The sequence below is a fragment of the Mastomys coucha genome, unplaced genomic scaffold (genome assembly GCF_008632895.1).
Source record: "Mastomys coucha isolate ucsf_1 unplaced genomic scaffold, UCSF_Mcou_1 pScaffold12, whole genome shotgun sequence".
NCBI lineage: Eukaryota > Metazoa > Chordata > Mammalia > Rodentia > Muridae > Mastomys > Mastomys coucha.
The window spans coordinates 35,875,745-35,898,244 of record NW_022196894.1 but is presented as its reverse complement, the minus strand read 5'-3'; the positions used below and the strand labels follow the sequence as shown (position 1 = coordinate 35,898,244).

The 22,500-nt window shown below is 42.9% G+C and overlaps 1 protein-coding gene across 2 annotated transcripts in view; it reads right to left on the bottom strand.

Moving 5' to 3' along the window:
• The window catches only part of Gpr156 (G protein-coupled receptor 156), a 103,056-nt gene that overhangs the window by 47,136 nt on the left and 33,420 nt on the right, over positions 1–22,500 (bottom strand). For both annotated transcript variants that reach the window (XM_031363850.1, XM_031363849.1), the window contains exons 2-3: positions 18,635–19,099; positions 18,119–18,255 (exon numbers count right to left, since the gene is read on the bottom strand). In XM_031363850.1, the coding sequence (XP_031219710.1) occupies positions 18,119–18,255; positions 18,635–18,730 (233 nt within the window). In that variant the 5' untranslated portion in view covers positions 18,731–19,099. The remainder of the gene's footprint in view (positions 1–18,118; positions 18,256–18,634; positions 19,100–22,500) is intronic.

The window sequence follows — 22,500 nt, the reverse complement described above, 5'->3', positions numbered from 1 at the left end:
TTTGCCAGAGAAAGGAGCACCATCAGTAAATCCTTCTACTTAATCCCTGGCTGTTTTATGATGAGGTGCTAAAGGCCAGCCAGAGACTGCAGTTTCTGGCCTCAGAGGGACTCAAGCAGGTCAGCTACCACTGCAAAGTAACTTAGACTTATGACAGGTAAACATTTTATTATAGAAAAGGCAACCTTAAATATCTCACAAGACCAAGGCTTGCCCCAGTCCACCCCCCCCCCCCCCCACCAACGTTTTTCCCTCTTGGCTACCTTCAAGAGAGAGCCTGAGAGAACAGCAGACAGAGCTGGCCCCAGCTGGTTGGTTTTGGTTTTTTGAGACAGAGTTTCACTGTGTAGCCCTGACTGTCCTAGAACTCACTTTATAGACCAGGATGGCCTCGAACTCAGAAATCTCTGCTTCCAGAGTGCTGGAATTAAAGGCATGCACCACCACTGCCTGGCTGGATAGGTTTTTAATGGCTGTTTGGCATTCTGATTTAACTGGTCTGGAAGCCAACCTTAAGCATTATATTTTTAGAAGATGTATTTATCATGTGTGTGTGTGTGTGTGTGTGTGTGTGTGTGTGTGTGTTGCCCGAATGTACATGTGTACCACATGCATGCAGTACCTACGGGGGCCAGAAGAGGGTGGTGGATTCTTTGGAACTGGAATTACCAGTGGTTGTGAGCTACCATGTCAATGCTGGGAACTGAACCTAGTCCTCTACAAGAGCAAGGAGAGCTCTTAGTCTCTGAGCCATTCTCTCTAGCTCCCAGCATGAAGACTTTTTAGAAAAGCTTTCTAGGAGAGTCTAATGTAAACCAAATTTGACAACCACTAATTTAAGTACATGTCTAAAGTAATAAAAACTTTTTAGAATTATCAAAAGATTTAGATAGGCATTTCTCCTGTGAAGTTATAGAAACAACCTATAAGTATATGAAAAAATTCTCAGAATAATTGATCATCAAGGAGATGCAAATGAAAACCACATGACGCCACTTTATAGTCATCCAGATGGCTGAAATCTGGCAGGTAATAACATGGTGGGCACTGGTGAGGGTGTGGAGAAGTAGGAGCCACTCTAGATTGTTGATGGGACTGTTGAATGGGGTAGCCATTTTGATAAACAGTTTTAAGCTTAGGTCAAACAGTTATCATACGACTCTGTTCCAAGGCCAGCAAAATATATGCTCAGACAAAAACTTGCTCGTGATATTTTGGAGCAGCCTTTTATTTATAACAGCTCCGAAGTGGGAAAAACCAAGTATCTCTTAACTGATGAATGGATAACACAATGGGTGCCATCCATGTAATGGAATATTACTCAGCCACCAAGAGAAATGAAATGCTGATTGGTACTACCACATGAGTGTGCTTAGTAAACATGCTAATGTTATGCTAAACAAGAGAAGCCAGACATTAGGGACCTCATTTTGTTTGACTCTATTTACATGAAGTGCCCAGAATAGATAAGCCCATAGAGATAGAAAGAATAATAGGTTTCCAAGGGCTTGGTGTAGGAGAAACAGAGAGAAAGTGCCAAGAGAGTACATTTTGGGGTAATGGAAATGTTCTGGTTTTAGTGGTTCTTGAACATTAAATTTACAGTCTAATGATGGCTTCCCAGCTGTGTGATTGTACCACACACCACTGAATTATAAACTTTAGAAAGGCAGAGTTGATGTAAGGTGTGGAAACAGCATCTACAAAGACGTCCAAAGAGCCTCTGCACTCTTACTGTCTTCTCCAGGTCTGAGGGACTCCTGTTTATGCATGGTTGAGAACAATGCCCTTTGCTAAGTGCAATTCTGTTTTACTGGTTTTCCTATCTTAGCCTGGGCATTGGGAAAGAACAAGGAAGTCATCCAGTTTTGCCTGATGCCTAGGCTGAGATTTTATAGTATACCAATGTGGGATATCTGACATTAGTCACTTCTAGGATAAGAGAAAAATAAATTCTACAGAAGGAAAAACTCTGAGTGCCAGGATCCCTAATAAATGAGGACACACCAGTCTGAAGTTGAGAAAGGAGAATACCAGAGACATAGAAAGAGATCCCAAGTGAGTATGGCAGAATAAGACTTTTGAATACTTGAAAAATAAGCTACCATTTAAAAGTTCAGATACAAGTCCAATGAGATAGCGTCATGCATGGATAAAGGTTTACCACTAAGCCTGATAACCTGAATTTGATCCCTGGGGCATTCATGGTGGAAGGTGAGAACCAGTTCCTGAAAGCTGTCCTCTGACCACCGACATGCACACTCAGGCTCACCATGCAGACATAGATAAGTAAGTACATGCCATCAAAATAAAAGGGTTCAGATAATGTAAACTTAGGATATTACAGATAAAGTGCCAACCTGTGGTAGTATGGAGAGCTCTTGGTGCCTCCCTCTAGGAATTTGGCAAGAATTTGACATTTGGGCTATGTCTTAGTCAGGGTTTCTATTCCTGCACAAACATTATGACCAAGAAGCAAGTTGGGGAAGAAAGGGTTTATTCAGCTTACTTCCACATTGCTGTTGATCACCAGAGGAAGTCAGGAATGGAACTCAAGCAGGTCAGGAAGCAGGATCTGATGCAGAGGCTGTGGAGGGATGTTCCTTACTGGCTTGCTTCCCCTGGCTTGCTCAGCCTGCTCTCTTATAGAACCCAAGACTTCCAGCCCAGGGATGGCACCACCCACAAGGGACCCTACTCCCTTGATCACTAATTGAGAAAATGCCCCACAGCTGGGTCTCATGGCGGTACTTCCCCAACTGAAGCTCCCTTCTCTGTGATAACTCCAGCCTGTGTCAAGCTGACACACAAAACCAGCCAGTACAGGCTAGGACAAGGAAGTAGGCCCAAGATGAATACACCTGAGAAATTCATTCTTTGTATCTTTGTGGGTCTCCTTAAGATCCTGAATACAGTCATCATGGGACCTTTGTTTATCCCTTGTTTGTTCCTTAATTATTTTGTTTATGCCTTAGGACTGACCATATTCTTTGTATGTACCTAGAATGATATAAACGCAGACTGGAAGAAGATGAACTTGCTTCAGCCTCAGCACTGGTCGTGTTATAGTATCGTTGACTAACCCTGTTGGTTTGGTCATGGTAGTTTTTAGAATGATCACTGTACTCCAAGAGACAGTACGGGCAACAAAATTTAATTTTAAAGCAGCGTCTCCATAACAGACTGCCCAGAATGAGCTAGCATTAGCTGGTGTTTTTTTATGTCTCTTGCTTTGGGAGATAGCTCTAACTGTGAAGGCTGATGTTTACCTGCTTTCTCATACAAAGGTGCTTGGTGTTACTCCCCGAGGTAAAAATATTGTCAGTGTAGAGTGTTATATGGTAGCCAAAGAATTTAAATGACAAGAGTTTAGATTCCAGAGTCTAGGCAGACCCACAGCCAGATGTTGAAAACTTGAAATCATGGGCAGTGGTGAGCAAGGACTGAATGAATACACAAGGACTTGTATGACCAGGAGACATGGGGTGGAGGTAAGGGGGGAAAAAAGGGATGGACAGAGCTCACAGAAGAGCAATACGCTTAAGTCTATCAGGCCGAAAACCCTCAGGGTGGGACCAGATAGGTCCAGGCTGGCTAGGACATCTTCTCCCATTCTAAGACTCTGGGGAGGCAATGGGGCATCAGAAAGGGATGAACAGATTTTGACAGGTGTGGTCTTCTCCCTTTAGCCTCTGCTCAGGTATGCCAAACTGATTTGGTGGCTGTTGGAATACATTCTCTACCTAAGGATGTGTTGACCTGATTGGGTCACTCTCCAGGCTCTGGAATGAAAATAGACAAAAGCCCAGGCCCACAAAGCTACACTGGGTTTTGGGGCCAAGTTCTAATACCCAAAGAGTCATAGCTACTTTAATGTCCACCCAGGACGGCGCCAGGGTTACCAGGGGTTGATCTGTAGGAGCCATAGGGACATCTGCACAATAGAAAGTGGTAGTTATAGTTTGAAGGCTGTAGATGACCCTACTAGAAGATGAAATTTAATGCCAAGTAAACCCAGGCTGCAGCTTTTCTCAGACCCAGAGTCAAGGTATTTTTCCAGGTTCTGGGGGAGGGGACTGAAGGGAACTTGGTTCCTTTGCAATCCTAGGCTGGAGGCCATGTCACATCCAAAGTGAGAGTTCAGAAGGGGAAGAGTCATCGTGGTGTCCCAGAAACAGTGTGGCCAGTTGGGATTGCTTTCTGCTCTTTTTCTTCCTCTCCCATTTCTTTTAAAGGTTCAGGGTAGATTTAAAGGTTCAGGTTTAAAGATGTGTAGGGGGGAAAAGGTTTCTAGAAATCTATAGTTACAGATAAGTGACTCCGATTTTCTCGTTCTTTTCTGCTGAGGCATGCTTTCCAACAAACAAAACATACTAATAAATCTATCAGAGGCAAGAAAAGGCAGCGGGGGACAGCTGCAGCTGCGCCATCCAGGAGTGACAATGATTAATTCCTACATCTGCTCAGTCTGATAGAAACAAAGGTCATTGTGCATAGATTAGCATGGCGCACACAGCTCCTCCCACGCAGAGAGACACAGACACACACACTCACACACACACACACACACACACAAACACACACACACACACAGTGTGGGGGAGGGACAGAGGAGAGTCGCTAGCTATTGCCATTGAGAGCTGCAAAATTCAAAATGCTTGAGAATATGTCTACTATCTGGTGAACTGTACAGATAAAAGCAAGCCCCACGCCTCAATGGGGAGAAGGGACGATGGCACCGGGAGGGATCAGGTGTGGATTAATGTCAGATTGGCTTTCATACCTAGTTAGTACTCCAACCAAATGTGGAGATTCAGTTACATTTCCAAAGGCAAAGGAAACGGGAAACTTTGGACTAAATCTTGATACGGTAATTTGGTCAGAGGAGGAAAGGCGGCTGGATCCTTGCGAGTACCTGCCACACTATTCTGCGCTCACCGCCATGACAAAACGCCACAGAGTTGATGATCTTATTTTCTCAAACTCCAGGAGGTTGGAAGGCCAGGACCATGTCTTGGGCAAGGCTGTTTTGTAGTGAAGCACCCTTCCTAGCTGGCCGACAGCTGCCTGCCTGCAGAGTCCTTGCAGGCAGCTTTCTGGAGCAGCCGGTGCGTCTGCGATCTTTGCTCTCTGGATAACAGCCTTAAGGGACTAGTGCTGTGACCTAATTTAACTTTAAAAAACGCTGTCTCCAAATACAGTCGCGTTAGGACACATACATTTAGTCATGTATGAATTTGGAAGAGCACAGTGCTCATGACATCTCGAATTATTTAAGTGGGGTGCTTGGAAGTTGACTCTTGGTCCTCCTGTTCTACAGTCCCCTGAAGGTGCAGCTACTTCCTGTCCATGACTCCTATAATTACAGAGTCCTGACAATTTGCCTTTAAAAAGTAATGGACAAGGAAAACTTATTTTTTTTTCCAAGACAGGATTTTTTTGTGTAGCCCTGGCTGTCCTGGGAACTCACTCTGTAGTCCAGGCTGGTCTTAAACTTAGAGATCCACCTGCCTCTGCCTCCCAAGTGCTGAGATTAAAGGCATGCACCACCACTATCCAGCCAGGAAAGCTTTTTTTTTTTTTTTTTTTTTAAATGTATAGCTTTGTGAATTACTATGAAGTGAACATCTATGTGACAATAACCCAAGTCCCAAAATGAAAACATTATAGCCACATCATAATTGTTGCCTTTCCCTGTTGCTAAAAGGCAAGATACTACATTGACTTTAGCACTATAACTCGTGAGTTCCGACTCTGAACTTTTTTATGAAGGGGAATCATACAGTGTATAGCACTTTGTGGCTGGCTTTTAAAGCTGACACCTGGGTTAGTTATTTCTACTTTGGAGCTATCATAAGTAATAGGGCATCCATTTATAAGTTTTGATGTGGACATATGTTTTCATTTCCTCAGATATAGATCTAGGAATTTAATTGTTGCCATTCAACATGGGGGAGTCTCAAAGGACATCCAAAGCAGCTGAACTGTTTTATATTCCTACCCATAGGACATGAGTGCTACAATTCCACCATGGCCTCAAAAACACTGGCCAACTTTTGTATTCCCGCCTTCCCAGTGGGTGTAGAGTGTGGTGTGTGGCTGGGTTCGGTCTGCCTTCCTCTTCCCAGTTAATGACGTGCCTGCTGCGAATTGGTACACGTATTCAGACTCCCGGCCCACTTACACTGTTTTCCACGATGGATCAACCAATTTCCAATCTTTATCACAAGAGTGAGCTTATGCTCCGCACAAGTCTGTTGTCTCGAAACACAATGGGCAGAGCTTGGTTTTGTCTTTTTTTTTTTTTTTAAAGATTTATTTATTTATTATATGTGAGTACACTGTAGCTGTCTTCAGAGACTCCAGAAGAGGGTGTCAGATCTCATTGCGGATGGTTGTGAGTCACCATGTGGTGGCTGGGATTTGAACTCGGGACCTTCAGAAGAGCAGTCAATGCTCTTAACCCCTGAGCCATCTCTCTAGCTCCCTAGGTTTTGCCTTTTGTTATTGGGTTGTAAGTACTCTTTAAATATCCAGGTAGAAATCCTTTTCCTGATGTATGATTTTAAAACATTTTCTTTTTTGTGATTTGTTTTTATTTTATGTGCATTGGTGTTTTTGCCTGAGTGTCTGTCTGTCTGCCTGTCTGTCTGTGTGGAGATGTCGGATCTCCTGAAACTGGAGTTACAGACAGTTGTAAACTGCTATGTGAGTGCTGGGAATTGAACCTGGGTCCTCTGGAACAGCAGATAGGACTGTATCTGGCTCTTAACCACTGGGCTACTTCTCCAATCCCTTTATTCCACAAGCTCACTTCCCTTTCTTGATGATGCCCTGGAAGACAATACAAAAGCTATTGTTGTTTTAAGATTACATTTTCAATTATACATATGTGCAGGGTGGGGGAGGCAGGGAGACTGGAAGATGGGTGCAGGTACCTGAGATCCTCTGAAACGGGAGCTACAAGCGATTGTGAGCCACCCACTTGATATAAACTTGCTGAAAACTGAACTCTGGTCCTTTGCATGAGCAGTATACTCTCTTAACCACTGAGCTGTTGTTCCTCCACCCTCTGGGGCAGGCACAGACATGTTAACTTTGGTGATCTTGAACTTGTTGTTCTTTTATCTCAGGTACTTTTGTTGCCATCAAATGGGATGTTTTTATAAACAAGTTCCTGGGGGTGTTTTTGTACATTTAGTTGGTGCATGTGTGCACACATGCGTGCACATAGCAGGAACCATGCCACATGTTGATGGTAAAGAGCAACTAACAGGAGTTGGATCTCTCCTTCTCCCACGTGGGTTCTGGAGATCAAGTTCAAGTTGTCAGGCTTCCCAGCACGTACCTTTATCTGCTGAGCCATCTTGCTGGACCAAGTTCTCTTCCTTCTCCTCCTTTTTTTTCCTTATTTTTTTTTAAATCAGTGGTATATAAATAAGTCTTACATAGTTCACTCTACATTTACAGTATAATTAATCATTTTAGCTCTTAATATCCTTTTATAGACATAAGTAAGAATATTTTTTTCAGAAAAAAGTATTTAAGAATTTTTGTTTCTTATAACAAACTGACATATATCATTTCTGGAGGTTTTCATCTTGCAGAAAAAACCTCAATGATACTTTTAAAAACATGGTGAAGAAAAATACATGGAATCAAGCATGAGGTGGTGCATATAGTCTAGAGGCTAAAACAGGAAGACTTCCATGAATTTGAGGCCAGATTGGGCTACACAGTAAGGACCAGGCTCTAGGGCTACATCGCAAGACTGTCTCAAAAACCAAGCTCAAATCCAAAACAGAACAGAAAAAAAATGATAAATTCATCTGTATAAATATACAACCAAAAAAATTCACACCAAACACACCTCTGAATCCAGCATGCCGCTCAAGAAAGGAAGCCAACTTCTGCTTGAGAAACCTGTTCCTTGTTCTTCTGGTCATGACATCTCCCTTCCGCTCCCTCCTGACCTAGGTCTGTCCTGACTTCTGAAGGGTTAGCTTGTCTGTGGAATCACACAGGGTTGACTCTCCTGATCAGTACAATTTTTCTGAGAGTCATCTGGATTATGGTAGGTAGTTGTAGACCACAGTCAATTATTGTGTAGCACAGAGTCATGGGATATATCTGAAGGCACTGAGATGTTAAATTGTTGATGGACATTTGAGCTGCTTCCAGTTTCTCCACAGCTCTGCTAGGGTGTGAACACGGGCTGTTTAAACCAAACTGATATCGCCGTATGGTTCCTAGGGCAACACTGTTGAGAGACGGTGGGACATCAAAGAGTGACCTGGGTCACGTAAGCACCAGTCTAGAATGGATTAATGTCCATCTCTTGGCGATAGGTTTGATCTTGATTGGTTAACATGGCAGCCAACTGGCATAAATCAAGATGACCCCCACATATTTGGGCCTCTTTGGATATTTTTAGTTTCCTGTCCTTCTGTCATGTTGTGATACAGCCAGGGACCCCTTACCCAATAGTAGCACTATTCTGTTTGGACTTTCCAGCTTCCAGAATCATGAACTAAATAAAGCTCTTCTCTTTATACAGAATCTAGCCTTAGATGTTTTGTTACAGCAATACAAAACGGTCTGAAATAAGTTTGTTATAAATAGTACTGCTAGGAATATTCTAGTAAGTGTACTTTGGTAGCAATATGTACAGTTTTGATGGGATTTCAGACACATGGAGTATGAATATGTTCACGGTTTATAGATTTCGCTAGACAGTTTTGCAAAGTGAATATATCTATATATACACTCAGACACCACATGAATATAGTCTGCCTGCACAGCAGTGGTCTCTAGAGCCTACATCTCTAGTAGACTATGCTGTTTAGGGCTATGCAATGTGTTATGACATTCACACAATGCCTGAAATCATGAGGCATCTAGGACATCTCTCTAGTTAAGTAACTATACTTCCATAACAATGTATTGGGATTCCTATTGTTCTTTATCTTCTCCAAACTTAATTTTGTCCATTTTTTTCCTAGTAGACATTGAGTATGTATGTAGGCTGTCCACTGTGACTTCAGTCTGCATGTTTCTGACCAATCAGTATTCGTGTATTGGCTAGCTATATATATTTGTTTGGGAAGTGTTACTGCATATCTGTTATCCATTTAAAAATTCCTTCATCTTACTATGTTTTATTTTGTCATGTTTGGTCATTATCTCTGAGAAGCCTGCTCTTTTCTGATGACAGACAGAAAGGGAGTGGATCCAGAGGGGAGTAGGGGAGGGAAGGGACTGAGAGGAGTAGACGGAGGGAAACTATAATAGGGATATATTGTATGAGGAAAAGAATCTATCTTCAATGAAAGAAAAAAAGGTGGGGGGCTGGAGAGATGACTCAGTGGTTAAAAGCGCTGCCTACTCTTCTGAAGGTTCTGAGTTCAAATCCCAGCAACCACATGGTGGCTCACAACCATCCGCAATGAGATCTGATGCCCTCTTCTGGAGTGTCTGAAGACAGCTACAGTGTACTTACATATGATAAATAATAAATAAATAAATAAATAAATAAATAAATAAATAAATCTTTAAAAAAGAAAAGGAAAAAAGGTATATTTTTTCCTATTTTTCTTATTGATTTATAGTTCTTCATTCTGGAAAAAATCCTTTACTGATATGTATGTTGTGAATATACTCTCTCAGTCTACAGCTTCGCTACTTTTTTTTAGTAGCATTTTTAACAAACAGAAAATTTCAGTTCTATCTATCTATCTATCTATCTATCTACCAACAAGACCTCTCTATGTCCTCCTGACTGTCTTGGAGCTCGATATGTAAGCAGGCTGACTTCAAACTCACAGATGTCCCCCTGCCTCTGCTTCCTGAGTGCTGGGATTAAAGGTGTGCACCACCACACTCACCTTTTTAGGTTCAAAGTAGAGAAATTCAGCAATCTTTCTCTTCCTGAATAAGATTTTTTATACTATGTGAATATAAGACACTATAGTATTTCTTATCTTTATTCAGTAATGCTGGAACCTGACTTTGTTTCTTTCATTTTTATCCTGTAGCCCATCCTGTCTCCAAGTATACACGATAGTACATTAGAGGGGCTGGAGAGATGGCTTAGTGGTTAGAAGCAAGTACTGCTCTTTCAGAGGACATGGGTTCAGTTCCAAGTGCTCCCATCGAGTGGCTCACAACCATCTGTACCTCCAGCTCTAGAGATATTTGACACCACCTATGGCCACTTCAATTACCTGCACTCATTCTCTCTCTCTCTCTCTCTCTCTCTCTCTCTCTCTCTCTCTCTCTCTCTCTCTCTCCTCTCTCTCTCTCCTCTCTCTCTCTCTCTCTCTCTCTCCTCCCCTCTCCCAAATAATAAAACTTAAAAAGAATAGTACCATTGGAATTAAGCATTCAAGCCTCTCAGTACCAAGTTTTTCTTTTTCTTCGCTTAGACAATGAAGGGCCCTGTCCCTCAAGAGCCTCATCTATGTGTTGACAACTCTCTGGTGGCAAAGTACACGAAGCAGAGGAAGGAGTGCATGCGGACATGCTCTGCAGGGGAACCTCAGCCCAGGCTGGTATCCACTTACTACCCAAGCACAGCAGGTAGCCAAGAGGCACTGTCCAAGCATTCCTAGGAGTTTCTAAGTTTTACCACTTAGGTTCCTGGATGAAGGCACCCAGAGCAATGGTTTTATTTAAGATAGTTGCACAGTTCCATTAAATGTTAATATTCTGTTCCTAAAACAGCAGCTACACTTCCTACCCAGTGGGAGTCAAGCAATGTTCTTTCTCAGCTCCAAATTCTACCATTGTTACCCAGAGAACTCATATTCACTATCTCTGTTCAGTAAAACCCCATATATTTATTATTTTCTGACTTATACTTTGAGAAAACAAATTCCATGAAAAATGTGATTTTGTTGTTGTTGTTCTTTGTGTGTGTGTGTGTGTGTGTGTGTGTGTGTTTAATTTAAAAAACAGGGTCTCTATCTAGTCCCAGCTGACCCAGAACTTTGTATGTATACCAATCTGGCCTTGAACTCACAGATCTGCCTGCCTCTACCTCCAGAGAGCTGGGAGTAAAGTCATGCATTACCATGCTGGCTCCAGTAGCTAATTTTATAAACAGTAGCCACCCGTGTACATGAAGGCCTTGCAAAAGGACAGCCCACATGGCTAATGGTGTGCCAAGAGCAGATGGGTTTCAGTAGGACGATGGGACTGAGATGACGGTTCAGTAGAACCACAGGCCAAAGGGCTGGGCATCAGGAGCTTGCCATGTCATTCCTGGGGCCTGGGGAGGGAGTAAGCAGTAGGCCAAAGGGTCACCATGCAAGGCAGCTGCTTTGCTATGCACAGTCTGCAGAGCTGAAACTGTGTTAAAGAGGGAAAATAACTCGTCTGACTTCCAAGAGCTTATCCTTGTACTTGATTTTATTCCAGGCCAGCTGAAGTATTCCTTTGGGAAACAACAGTCTGGGTACAATGGAGGGCAAAGATGAAAACTCTCAGGAGCCGGGGTGTGGCCAGGAATTGACTGGAATGAGCAAGGCCCTGGGTTCTACTCTCAGTACCACTAACAAATGAATATATAAATATTAACAATTCAAGAAGAGGGGCTGGAAAGCTGTCTCAGTGTACTGAGTTCTGAACCTCTGGGCAGTGGTGACACACACCTTTGATCTCAGCACTTGGGAGGCAGAGGTAGGTGGATTTCTGAGTTCGAGGCCAGCCTGGTCTTCAGAGTGAGTTTCAGGATAGCCAGGGATACACAGAGAAATCCTGTCTCGAAACAAACAAACAAACAAAAGGAGTACTGAACCAGGGTTCAATCCTAGCATCTCCATGGCAACTCGCACCTGCCTGTAATTCCAGTTTTAGGGATCTGGGGTTCATTTCTGGCCTCTGAGGGCACTGCATGCACGTGGTGCACAGACATGCATACAGGCAAACCACCAATGAAAATAAAAACAAGACTTAATTTTTTTTTTAAAGTTTCAAGGATCTCATTATTTGGTAAGAGAGTTAAAACTCCCTCTTCCTAATTCAGTAAATCCCATCCACCATCAGCTGTAATAGGGCAATGACAGTTGTGTTCAGATGTTTACTCTGTCTGTCTGTCTGTCTGTCCATCCGTCCGTCTGTCCGCCCATCCATCCATCCATCCATCCATCCATCCATCCATCTCTATCTATCTATCTATCTATCTATCTATCTATCTATCTATCTATCTATCATCTATCTATCTGGTGTGTTTCCACATGGCAGTGGCATCTGACCTCATGACACCACATCTAGTTTTAGCTCCCTGCCCAATCCCTTGGAAATGACGACCCAAATAATATTTCCCTTCTATGAATCTTAGCTTCTGTGGTGGTAGAGCCAGGATCTGTTCCTGGTTCCTCTGCCTCATCCAGCCCCTGACCCTGCAGTGTCATCCTAACTTGAGCTACATGGTCAGTGTTTATTCTGGGATGGATTGCTTTTCCTTCTTCAGCAATCACTGTGTTGAGGATCACAGCGATGTTCCCAGAACTCAGTGTGCAAGCTTTCTCTCAGCCAAAAGTGATTGGTATTGCTAGCCTGTCCTTCTCCTCACCTTGCTCTCAGCTCCAATGAATCAAACCACAGCGATGACAGGCCTGGGACAATCAATATGACAAAACAGCACAGATCCTGCCTGGCAGCAAGGCTTTAGGTTACAAACTGGATTTTAAAATGAATTTCTTTTAAAAAAAATCAGCTTACAAGGCAATGAATTTCATTATGGAATTTTCATAATCCTTTGTTTTGTTGACCCTTCCCCAGTCCCCAACCCTTTCTGCTGGTCATTCCCCTCCCCCACTAGCCCCTCCTCTGCTTGAAAGCTTTTTTTTTTTTTTCAAAACCAAAATGTACCTCGAGTTGCTCATGTTTCTCTACCCAGGGGACAGATACATTTCAAGGTCTCAGAAACCCATAAATCATATTTTACACAGTATCCTGGGTACATAAGTATTCAGCTCACTAAACATTTCCTGTTGATGGTAATAAAGTCAGCTTTACTCAGATGATAATAAAACGCTCTCAGAAATGGGAGGAATGAAGAAAAGGTGTTAAAGACTTCTCCAAAAAGCATGGAGATTCTAAGGACATGAAACCCAGGAGGCAGAGAGTCCAGAAAGGGTACAAGGCAGTGCTTGGGAGCCAGGGTGTGGATCTTCTGAAGGCAGAGAAGGCAAACACGGCAATGCACACTAGAGTGTGACACTCAGCTCTGCCAGATGCCAGAGGACCTGTGTGCTGACCCTAACAGGGAGGAAGCTGTAGGGGAGCGAGGAGGGCCTAGGAAAGGGCACTTCATCCTGGGCATCTGACTGGCACTCCTACAGATATGGAAGCTGCCTTTACGCAGAGCTCTGAGATGGATGCAGAGCTACCATGGGCCCAGGAGCAGCTCTGTATACTCTTGCTGAGTCCAAGACACAAGTGCCTGCCTGTTCTCTACCCAGGCCCTTCTCAGGACTGTTTATATAATCCATGAGCAACCTTGGGAGATCAGGTAGCATCTTCTCTTTCTCTCCCTCCCCTCCCCCCTCTCTCTCACACACCTAGCTTCCTTGTATCTCGGTAAAGGTGAATCCTTTGGACTGAGTCTCCTCTCCTTGACAGGTGGTAACTTACAGGCTCTGCAAGCATCTATCACAGACCTTTCTTTCCTTGTTCTCTCTGGATATGAACTATGTCCACAGTCCCTTCATCGCCCTGGGAGCCAACGAGTCTAACAGGAAGCTGCGTACCTACCGTTATTGTCAAGAGTGTTGACTACTTTGGCTCTGAACCAGGGGACTTTTGTCTTTTGCTAACATTCATGAAGCAGTAACAGGTTAAGTTGGAAAGTTGCAAGGAGAGTAAATATCCACATTCTACACAATTGTTATAACTCATATTTCTCAGACAGCAACATTTTACTGAAGAGTATGATGGGAATTCCAGCATCAGTTTTGAGGTCCAACAAGATGCCAATCTATCATCTATAACTGTCGTCTCCAGTAATAGGGAAATAAAGCCTCAGAATAAAAGGGCTTATTGAACAAGGTTAGCTTAGAGTAGAACTGACAGCGTAAACCGTACTTTGTACACGTCAGAGTAGGCACCAAGAGAGCTTCCTGTAGGGCCCGAACTATTCAACAGTGTCAGCAGTAAACTTAGTGTGGTCCTTACAGTTTAATAAGAATATTAATAAAGGAACATTTTTATTAATAAGTTCATAAATAATCTAAGGGATTTTTATATTAATTATTAATATCTAGTAAGTTATCAGATGTTCTTTAAGATACTTGGGAAGCTATTTAGAAAAACATACTGCACATCATATACTTTATTCCACATGAGGGATGTCTCAGAAACATAAGAATGTTCATATAACATTTATTTTTATTTTATGTATATGAGTGTTTGCCTGAACATATGTGTCTGTGTACCATGTGTATGCAGTGCCTATGGAGGCCAGAAGAAGGCATCTGATGCCCTGGGGCTGGAATTACAAGAAGATGGGTGCTGGGAATTGAACCAGAGTCTCTAGGAGAGCAGCCCGTGAGTCATCTCTCCAGCCCCAATACAAGCTCCTTCTCATTTTGTGTCACTCCTAACAAGGCGGAAATTCAGAGCTACCTAAGTTTCCCACGTGACCTCGCGTAAGTCCTCTTTCCTGTGTCTCTCTACCGCCCTCACCCACTTGCAGTCAGCTGCTGACCCTTCTGCTAGTGCAAGTTAGTTAGCAATGGATTACTTCTCTAGAACTTTGTGTAACTGGAATTATAAAAGTATTGGTTTTGCCTTGTCTCTTTTACTCAGTATAATTATTTTCAGACTTATCTATATTTTTCCAAATTGGCAATCCATTCTTTTTATTTCTGAATACTATTATATCACATGAGCAAATAGTATTTTTTTCTGTGTTCATTTTTTGATGAATATTCATGCTATCTCCAGTTTGAGGCTATTAAAATGTAACTGCCAAAACTCATTGGTTATGAGTTTTTCTATAGACATAGAGTCATTTCTCTTAAGTAAAAACTCAAGAGTAAGATTGCTGGGAACTGAATTTTGAAAGAAACCAGTGGGCAAGGTTTTCACAATAGCTTTACCACAATGCACTCTTACCAGCAGTGTGTGCCAACACATACAAATAGAAGTATTTTATCAGATTTATAAATATTTCATTTCAACCCATGGCTTATTTTTTTATACTCTCAAGATTCTTTTTGGGAGACAAGTTGTTATTTCATTCTTATGAAGCTGAATTTTTCAACATTTTCTTTTATAGGTTGTACTTTTGATATTTTATCCAAGGAATATTTTTCCAGTATCACAGAAATTTTCTATTATTTCTGAATAAACATTAGAGTTTGGGATTTTAGTTTTGAACATGGTACATGGTGTAGGTCAAAGGCACTTCTTTGATGTGGGTATCTAGTTTTTCCAGCGTCCTTTGTTGAAGAGAGTGAACTTTACCGTGAAATTGCCTTTGCTCTTGGTTGTTATCTGTGGGCCACAAAAAACGTGGGTTTACTTCAATATGATCTTTGTGTCAATGTATGTGTCTATATTTGCCAGTGCAAAACTGACTTTATTACTGTGTCTTTGTGGTAAGTCCTGAAATTGGGTGGATCCTAGTGATTTTATGCTTTTTGAAATGTGAGTTGGGAATTCAAAGTTCTTTGAGTGAATTTTGGGATCAGCTTGCTGATATATACACACATATATGTTATATGCATATATTATATATATATATATCACACATGCCATATATATATATTACATACATATATATGTGTATATACACATATATACATATGCACACACATATTATACACATATGCATATATTTGTACACATATATTATATATAATAGACATATATGTATATATACATATATGTTGTATATATGTGTATATATATATATAAAATGGGGGGATGTAATATGGGTTTGTTTTAAAGATCTATTCCTTTGGATTTGCTATATAATCAGATTATCTGAGAGTAAATACACCATAGGTTTTTAGGGTTTTTTTTAGAAGTAGTTCCCTTTTAAGGCCCTATTGTTAAAGACATCATATACTTGAGTCATTGAACATGGAGAAATCTAACTGCTATTCAATTTAATCCTTACTGTCTACCTTTCATAGTGCTGGGAGGTTCTATTCATGCTATGCTAGGGAAAAACCACAATTATCGAGCTCACCTAACTATGAACCCTGTGAGCTACAGTATGGACCTTTCTGATAGGACATACTCACCCGAGCAACGGCAGAGGGAACTCTATGGGATAACTGCTTTTAAGTGGATTTGAGGCCCAGTCCGTGGAATGGAACCTATCCCTGAGACCGTCAGCAAGGCGGAGAGAGCCTACGGATAGTAAGGTCATAGGCCCCAGGAGAAAAGCCGCTACCATTGTTCTGCTACATCAACACAGCAATAAAATGACTCCTAATGGCTCATTGGTACAGCCATGGATCAATATATCACTCAGCCTTCACCAGAGAAGCTTCTCCTTGTAGATGGCAATTAATACAGAGATTCACAGCTGCTCAACATGCAGAAGTCGGGAGAGTGCTCAGCCTTAAACGGGTTGTCTCATATATCAAAGCCCTCTCCTCAAGGCACATGGGTCTATGAGGAAGAGGGGTCAGAAAGATTGTAGAGCCAGGGATAGTAGATGACTTCAGGGAAACTGTTCCCTAGACACAACAGGACATGCGTGCACACACACACACACACACACACACACACACACACACTTATGCATGCACACACACACACCCATGCATGCAGACACACACAAATACACACAGATACACACAGACAGACAGACACACACACACACACACACAAATACACACAGATACACACAGACACACACAACCTCAGACTGAAATGAAGCATGTCATCTAATTGTTTTTGTTTGTCTTTGAGATAGGTTTTTCTGTGTAGCCCTGGCTGTCCTGGAACTCACTCTGTAGACCAGGCTGGCCTAGAACTCAGAAATTCACCTTCCTCTGCTCCCAAGTGCTGAGATTAAAGGCGTGAGCCACCATGCCTAGCTGAATTATTTGATTGTATTGTTGCCCTTTTGAACAAATTTCATTGTCCAATATAGAACGTTGTAAAATGGGCTATTTTATCTTTCCTTCCATTAGCTGCTTCACTGTATGATGTATTTTGATCCACAGCGTTTCTTATCATCTTGTTCTTTTTTAAATATCCTGACTTAATAAATTTCATATATATAGCAGTTGTGCTTTTCTAGAAAACCATGACTAATAGAGTAAGTCCGGGGTATTCACACGGCTACAAGCTGGAAACATCAGATCCTTCTCACATGGGCCTCACCGCTGGGACAGCCTACAACACAGCAGCCTAGAGCAACCGAGTGAAGAACAAGACCCGAGATGGAAGGTGTCATGTCATACCCTAACGACTAAAGGAGCACACTCCATGGTAGTAGTACCCATTGATCCACCTCACTGGCTGGGAAGGGAGAGACTATCTCAAACCCTCTGTAGACAAGGATGACCTTGAACTGCTAATATTCCTGCCTCTGCCCTCAGCTCTGAGGTTACAGGCAAGCATCTGGTTATACACGATGGTGAGGACCGGGCCCAGGGTTTTGTGGATGCTAGGGAGGCACTTTGTCAACTGAGCTGCCTCTCCAGCCCAAAGTTTCTTTTGTTTACGTGGGCAAAGCTTGCCCCTGAATGCTTTCAAAGACTGGTTTACTGGGAGCAAATCACATGAGAGACAATAATATCACTGTATAATTTGCTGATGGGGCGCTGGTTTACATTATAGAAATCGTGTAGGTCTCCACCCGATACACATGCCCTTTACAGTTCTTTTCTTGGCAGCACTCACCACTTGGATTTAAGCATCCTTCCTTCCAAAACCACCAAACACACTTACTGTGTCCATTATGTGTCAATCTGTTTGAAGTGTTAGAGGCCCAGTGGGGAGCATGACAGACAAGCTCCCTAGGGCCACAAGCTTTGCACTGGGGGACCCTGGCTAGGCCTAACCACTCTTGGTGCCAAGATGATGTCAGCATTGTGAGTTTCACAGTTCTAGTTACAGGGGACGAGACTCTAGGCAGGAGGTTACTTACCTGTTCTTCCTGCAGCGAATTGTGAAAGCCAGAAAGAAAAGCACCAGAAGTATCCCACAGCTGAGAAAGGTCCACATAATACCCAAGAGGGCAGGAGACAGTGGGGAGATGTCCACACTACTGTGCTGGGAGTCAGTCTGGAGGTAGGAGAAAAAGTGAAGTGGTTAAGAATGAGGGATCATGCCTTTAATTTGAGCACTCACACGCATGAGGCAGAGGCAGAGGCAGGGGGATCTCTGAGTGCCAGACCAGCCTGAACTACAGAGTGAGTTCTAGGACAGCCAGGACTACACAGGGAAACAAAACCAAAACCAAATAAGCAAAAGAATAAAGGATCTATAGACGGCACCAAAGCAGGGCAATGTTTGTCCTACGTGGGCAGTTCCTGTTCCTCCTCCCCCTCCTCCTCCTCTCTCCCCCTCCCCCCTCCCCCCTCCTCCTCCTCAATCACCACCACCACCATATTTATGTCTAGCCCCATGGCATCTATATAATGCCCCATGGCTGCTCACTTACAATGGTTGTCTTGCAAAGATCATGAAGGGGTCTCCGATCCAGCTCTTGACCAGGAAAACTGTCACAAAATTCAGAGCAGTTGATTTCCGGCTCCATGTCACCACATGCACCTCTGTGAGTATCTACTCAGTCTTGGCTATACCCGGTCAAGGATGCAAACCGTTTGCTAAAGCACAGAAACAACAACTCGAGTCTTTCTTCCAGAGGCTCCATCTCAGAGCTGTCTCCAGAGTCCAAATTCAGGATAAAAAACAAAAACAAAAACAATGGATCCAAGTAGAAGTGAAGGGTTGTTTCATTAATCTCCTTCATCAGGCATAGTTGAAGACCAGATGTTCTTCAGCTGGCCTCTTGCTCCCAGTGGGTAGCGCAGGATCAAGAATGGGCATCTCAGGTCATGGAACGAATTGGTTCTGGCTCACCACCAGAGGGCAGTCAACGCTCCAAGTGCTCCGACACTGGGCCCTGGAGGGAAGCAATTAGACTGGCTAACAAACATGCACACACAGGTTTAAAAGGGTCTTACTATCTTAACTATACATGGTTACATTCTATCATGTGTACACATATGCTTCTAAATATCTCAACATTTTTAAACCATAAAATGTTTTAATAAATACATTCAAAATTCATTGTAATAGGTAATTTAGAAACAAAGTACATTTCATAATTTCAAAAATCTCTGCACTTTCTAGAGTCTTTTCTAATGGCCAAGCTCTTTAAAAACCTTACTTTTGGTTCATAAGGCACATCATCCTCTTTTTCCTCCCCCAAATTCACGACTTTTTACATAGCTCCTCACTTAAGCTTGTTTGACCATAGGTGATTCTGAGATGGAGAGCCCATATTGTCTCTTGTCTCTCAGGATGAGGAAGAAGCCTTCCATGTCCAGACAGCTGAGTTGCCCAAAATGTATACTGGTCTTTTTTAATCTATTTATTAGTTTTTAAATTTAATTAGTCATTTATTTTTACTTCTTTACTCTACAACCTGCTTATTCCCAGTCACCCCCTCCCACAATTCTTCCCCATCCCCCCTTCTTCTCCGAGCAGGTGGGCTCCTCCCCTGGGTATCCCTCCACCCTGAAACTTCAAGTCTCTGTGAGACTAGGTGCTTTCTGTCCCATTGAGGCCAGACAAGGCATCCCAGCTTAAGAACGTATGCCACCATACAGGTAACAGCTTTGGTGATAGCCCCTGTTCCTATTGTTCAGGACCTGCACGAAGACCAAGCTGCACATCTGCAACACATGTGTTGGGAGGCCTAGGGCCAGCCCATGTATGTTCCTTAGTTGGTGGTTCAGTCTCTGAGAACCCCAGGGGTCCAGGTTAGTTGACTCTGTTGGTCTTCCCGTGGAGTACCTATCCCCTCTGGGGCTTGTGTATTGGTTTTCAAATTGCCAGAATCACAGAGCTGCAGTGGGCTAGTTGAGTTCTAGGGAGAGGGGTTGAGTGACTGGCTGAGGAGATGTAATTACTCTCAGAAAATATTCCTAATATGAATACTGTGATGAGAAGAGAAGCCAAGACAGACATCTGCAGTCTCAGTGCTCGGAAGACCAAGCTGGGTGTTCAGGAGTTGGCCAGCTTGGCTACAAAGCAAGCTATGAGGAAGAGCGGGAGGGGAGGAAAAAGAGAAGTGGGTGAGGCCTGTGGTCCATGGGTCACAGACTGGACATGCCCGAGTCGTATCCCTACTTTTTAAAACTAACCCATCCTTTAATAGAAAAAACAGATTTGGGGTTAGTCGAAGGAATGGAAGAGGTTGCCATTTCTGCTTTGTTTTTTGAAAGCACCTACTGTAGCATCTATGAGTGTGTGTGTGTGTGTGTGTGTGTGTGTAGGAAACTTGGACAAGTATTAGATGCTGCTAATCAATAGTCACTGAACACTAGGCCCACGGGTATAGGAGAACAATTGTGACAGGTGCTCAGTGTTGTCTTTGGGGTCTGTACTTAGATACGAACAATACAGTACCAGGTGTCACCCAGCCACTGGCCTCTACCATGGTCCTGAATTATTTACCAGCTTCATGACAGTGCAATCACGAGAAAATTAGAGTATGCTGTCTCCCATCCAGCATTTGAATTCCTGTGCTGTCTGGACAGATGACTGAATATAAAATTAAGAAGCCATTTGTTGGAATACCAATGGAAAGGGCTCTTTCTCTCTCTTCCTTTCTTTTCTTTCCAGTCATCTCCTACTTGCCTACTGAGTATTCTAGCAACAAGCAATGTCACAAATCACAGAGCAGACTACACGGTGATAGTCTGGAAGGACATGTGTTTTAACATTGTCTTCTCCATCATAGTGGTAAATCAAAGACCTGTTTTTGGCTTGATAATGCTTTGCTGTCTGGGCCATCTTTTGAAGAGAGGATGTTTGGCAGCATGCCTGGCACTCTCCTAGCAGTTGCAACAACCACCAGTCATTGACCACTGTGCCCAACATGTGCCAAATTGAGACTCCCTGGCATAGTGAGAATTTCAGTTCCTTCAAAAGCAGAGAAATGTTATGGAACTATGTTTTCGCTTTAATCCCAGGTGTGGGGCTGCTTTAGATTGTCCGCAGCAGCTGACTAGGATTTGTCTCATGCTCAGGCTGGGATGTTATTTTGCCAGCTGAGAATAGTTTACTTTTGGCATTCTGAGGACTCCTCAGAGGGTAGACAAATGCGGAGGCCTGAGAGTGAGCGTGACTGCTGCTCCTCCTCCTCCAGTGGTTGTAGGTATCCTGATGACGAAAGCCAAAACTCGACTCAAGGACTCCCTTAATCAACAGGAAGCAGTCTAACAAGATCAACACCTCCTTTCCCCTCTAACCTTCCTGCTCTCCTACCTAGTGTTGGAGGGTTGGAAGGTTGGAGAAGGGTACCAGGAAGAAGAACCCAATAACTTAGCCAAAAATCCAGTCACACCCTGGTAAAGATGCAGGATGTGTCACTTATTCCAAGTTGACCCAGGGAAGACTCAAGATTTCTCAAGAACTAAGTCTTGAGAAACCCTGTGGTCCATGAATATCCACCTCAGGAACCCTACATACTACGATACTAGATTTCCATTCGGGGCAGGCATACAGTCCCAAAGATGGCACTTAGTCACAGAAATCCACAAATGAAAAGTCACAAGTGCATCTCTCAGTGCTGACACGATCCTAAGCACAAGTTCTGAAATGGTGAAGGGCTCAGCCATTGAGAACTGCTGAAGGCCTCAGTGGTGACTGACTGGGGTGGGGCGGTCAGAGAGGGCAATGGAGAGGCATCAGATCATCAGACAGGTAGAACCAAGGCTCAAGGAGTAAAGTAGGCCAAGCCCTTTGTAAAGCTAACCCACCCCCCCATCCCCACACATAACCCCCTACCCCCGGGGATGCTAATGTTAATGTTACCCATAGTAGCAGACCCAATGCCATGCACTTACAATGCATTTAACAGACACCACAGAATTCTTTTCCAATATGATGTTTTACGGGGGGCTTGCAATAGTCTTATAGTCTATTTATTAACCTATTTATTTAATTTTTGTTATAAATAATCCTATTTGTCTCTGGTCATGTGACTACCACCCATTAGCAAGTTATTTTGCAATTCATAGATCTTCTGCTACTGCCAGGATAATTTACCACTGTGAGAATTGCTTTACTCCTGTAAACAACTTAAAAACCAGACAAAACATATGAAGCTTTTTTTTTTTTTCAGACATTGGGCAACAGATCATAGGACTTTGGCTCCTAAGAGACATTCTGCCTGAAGGCAGACTCTGGGCTGGGGCACAAAGAGAGAGAATCAAACCAAACAGAAACTAGATGTCTTGCCGAGATTGGGAGAGAGAGAGAGAGAGAGAGAGAGAGAGAGAGAGAGAGAGAGAG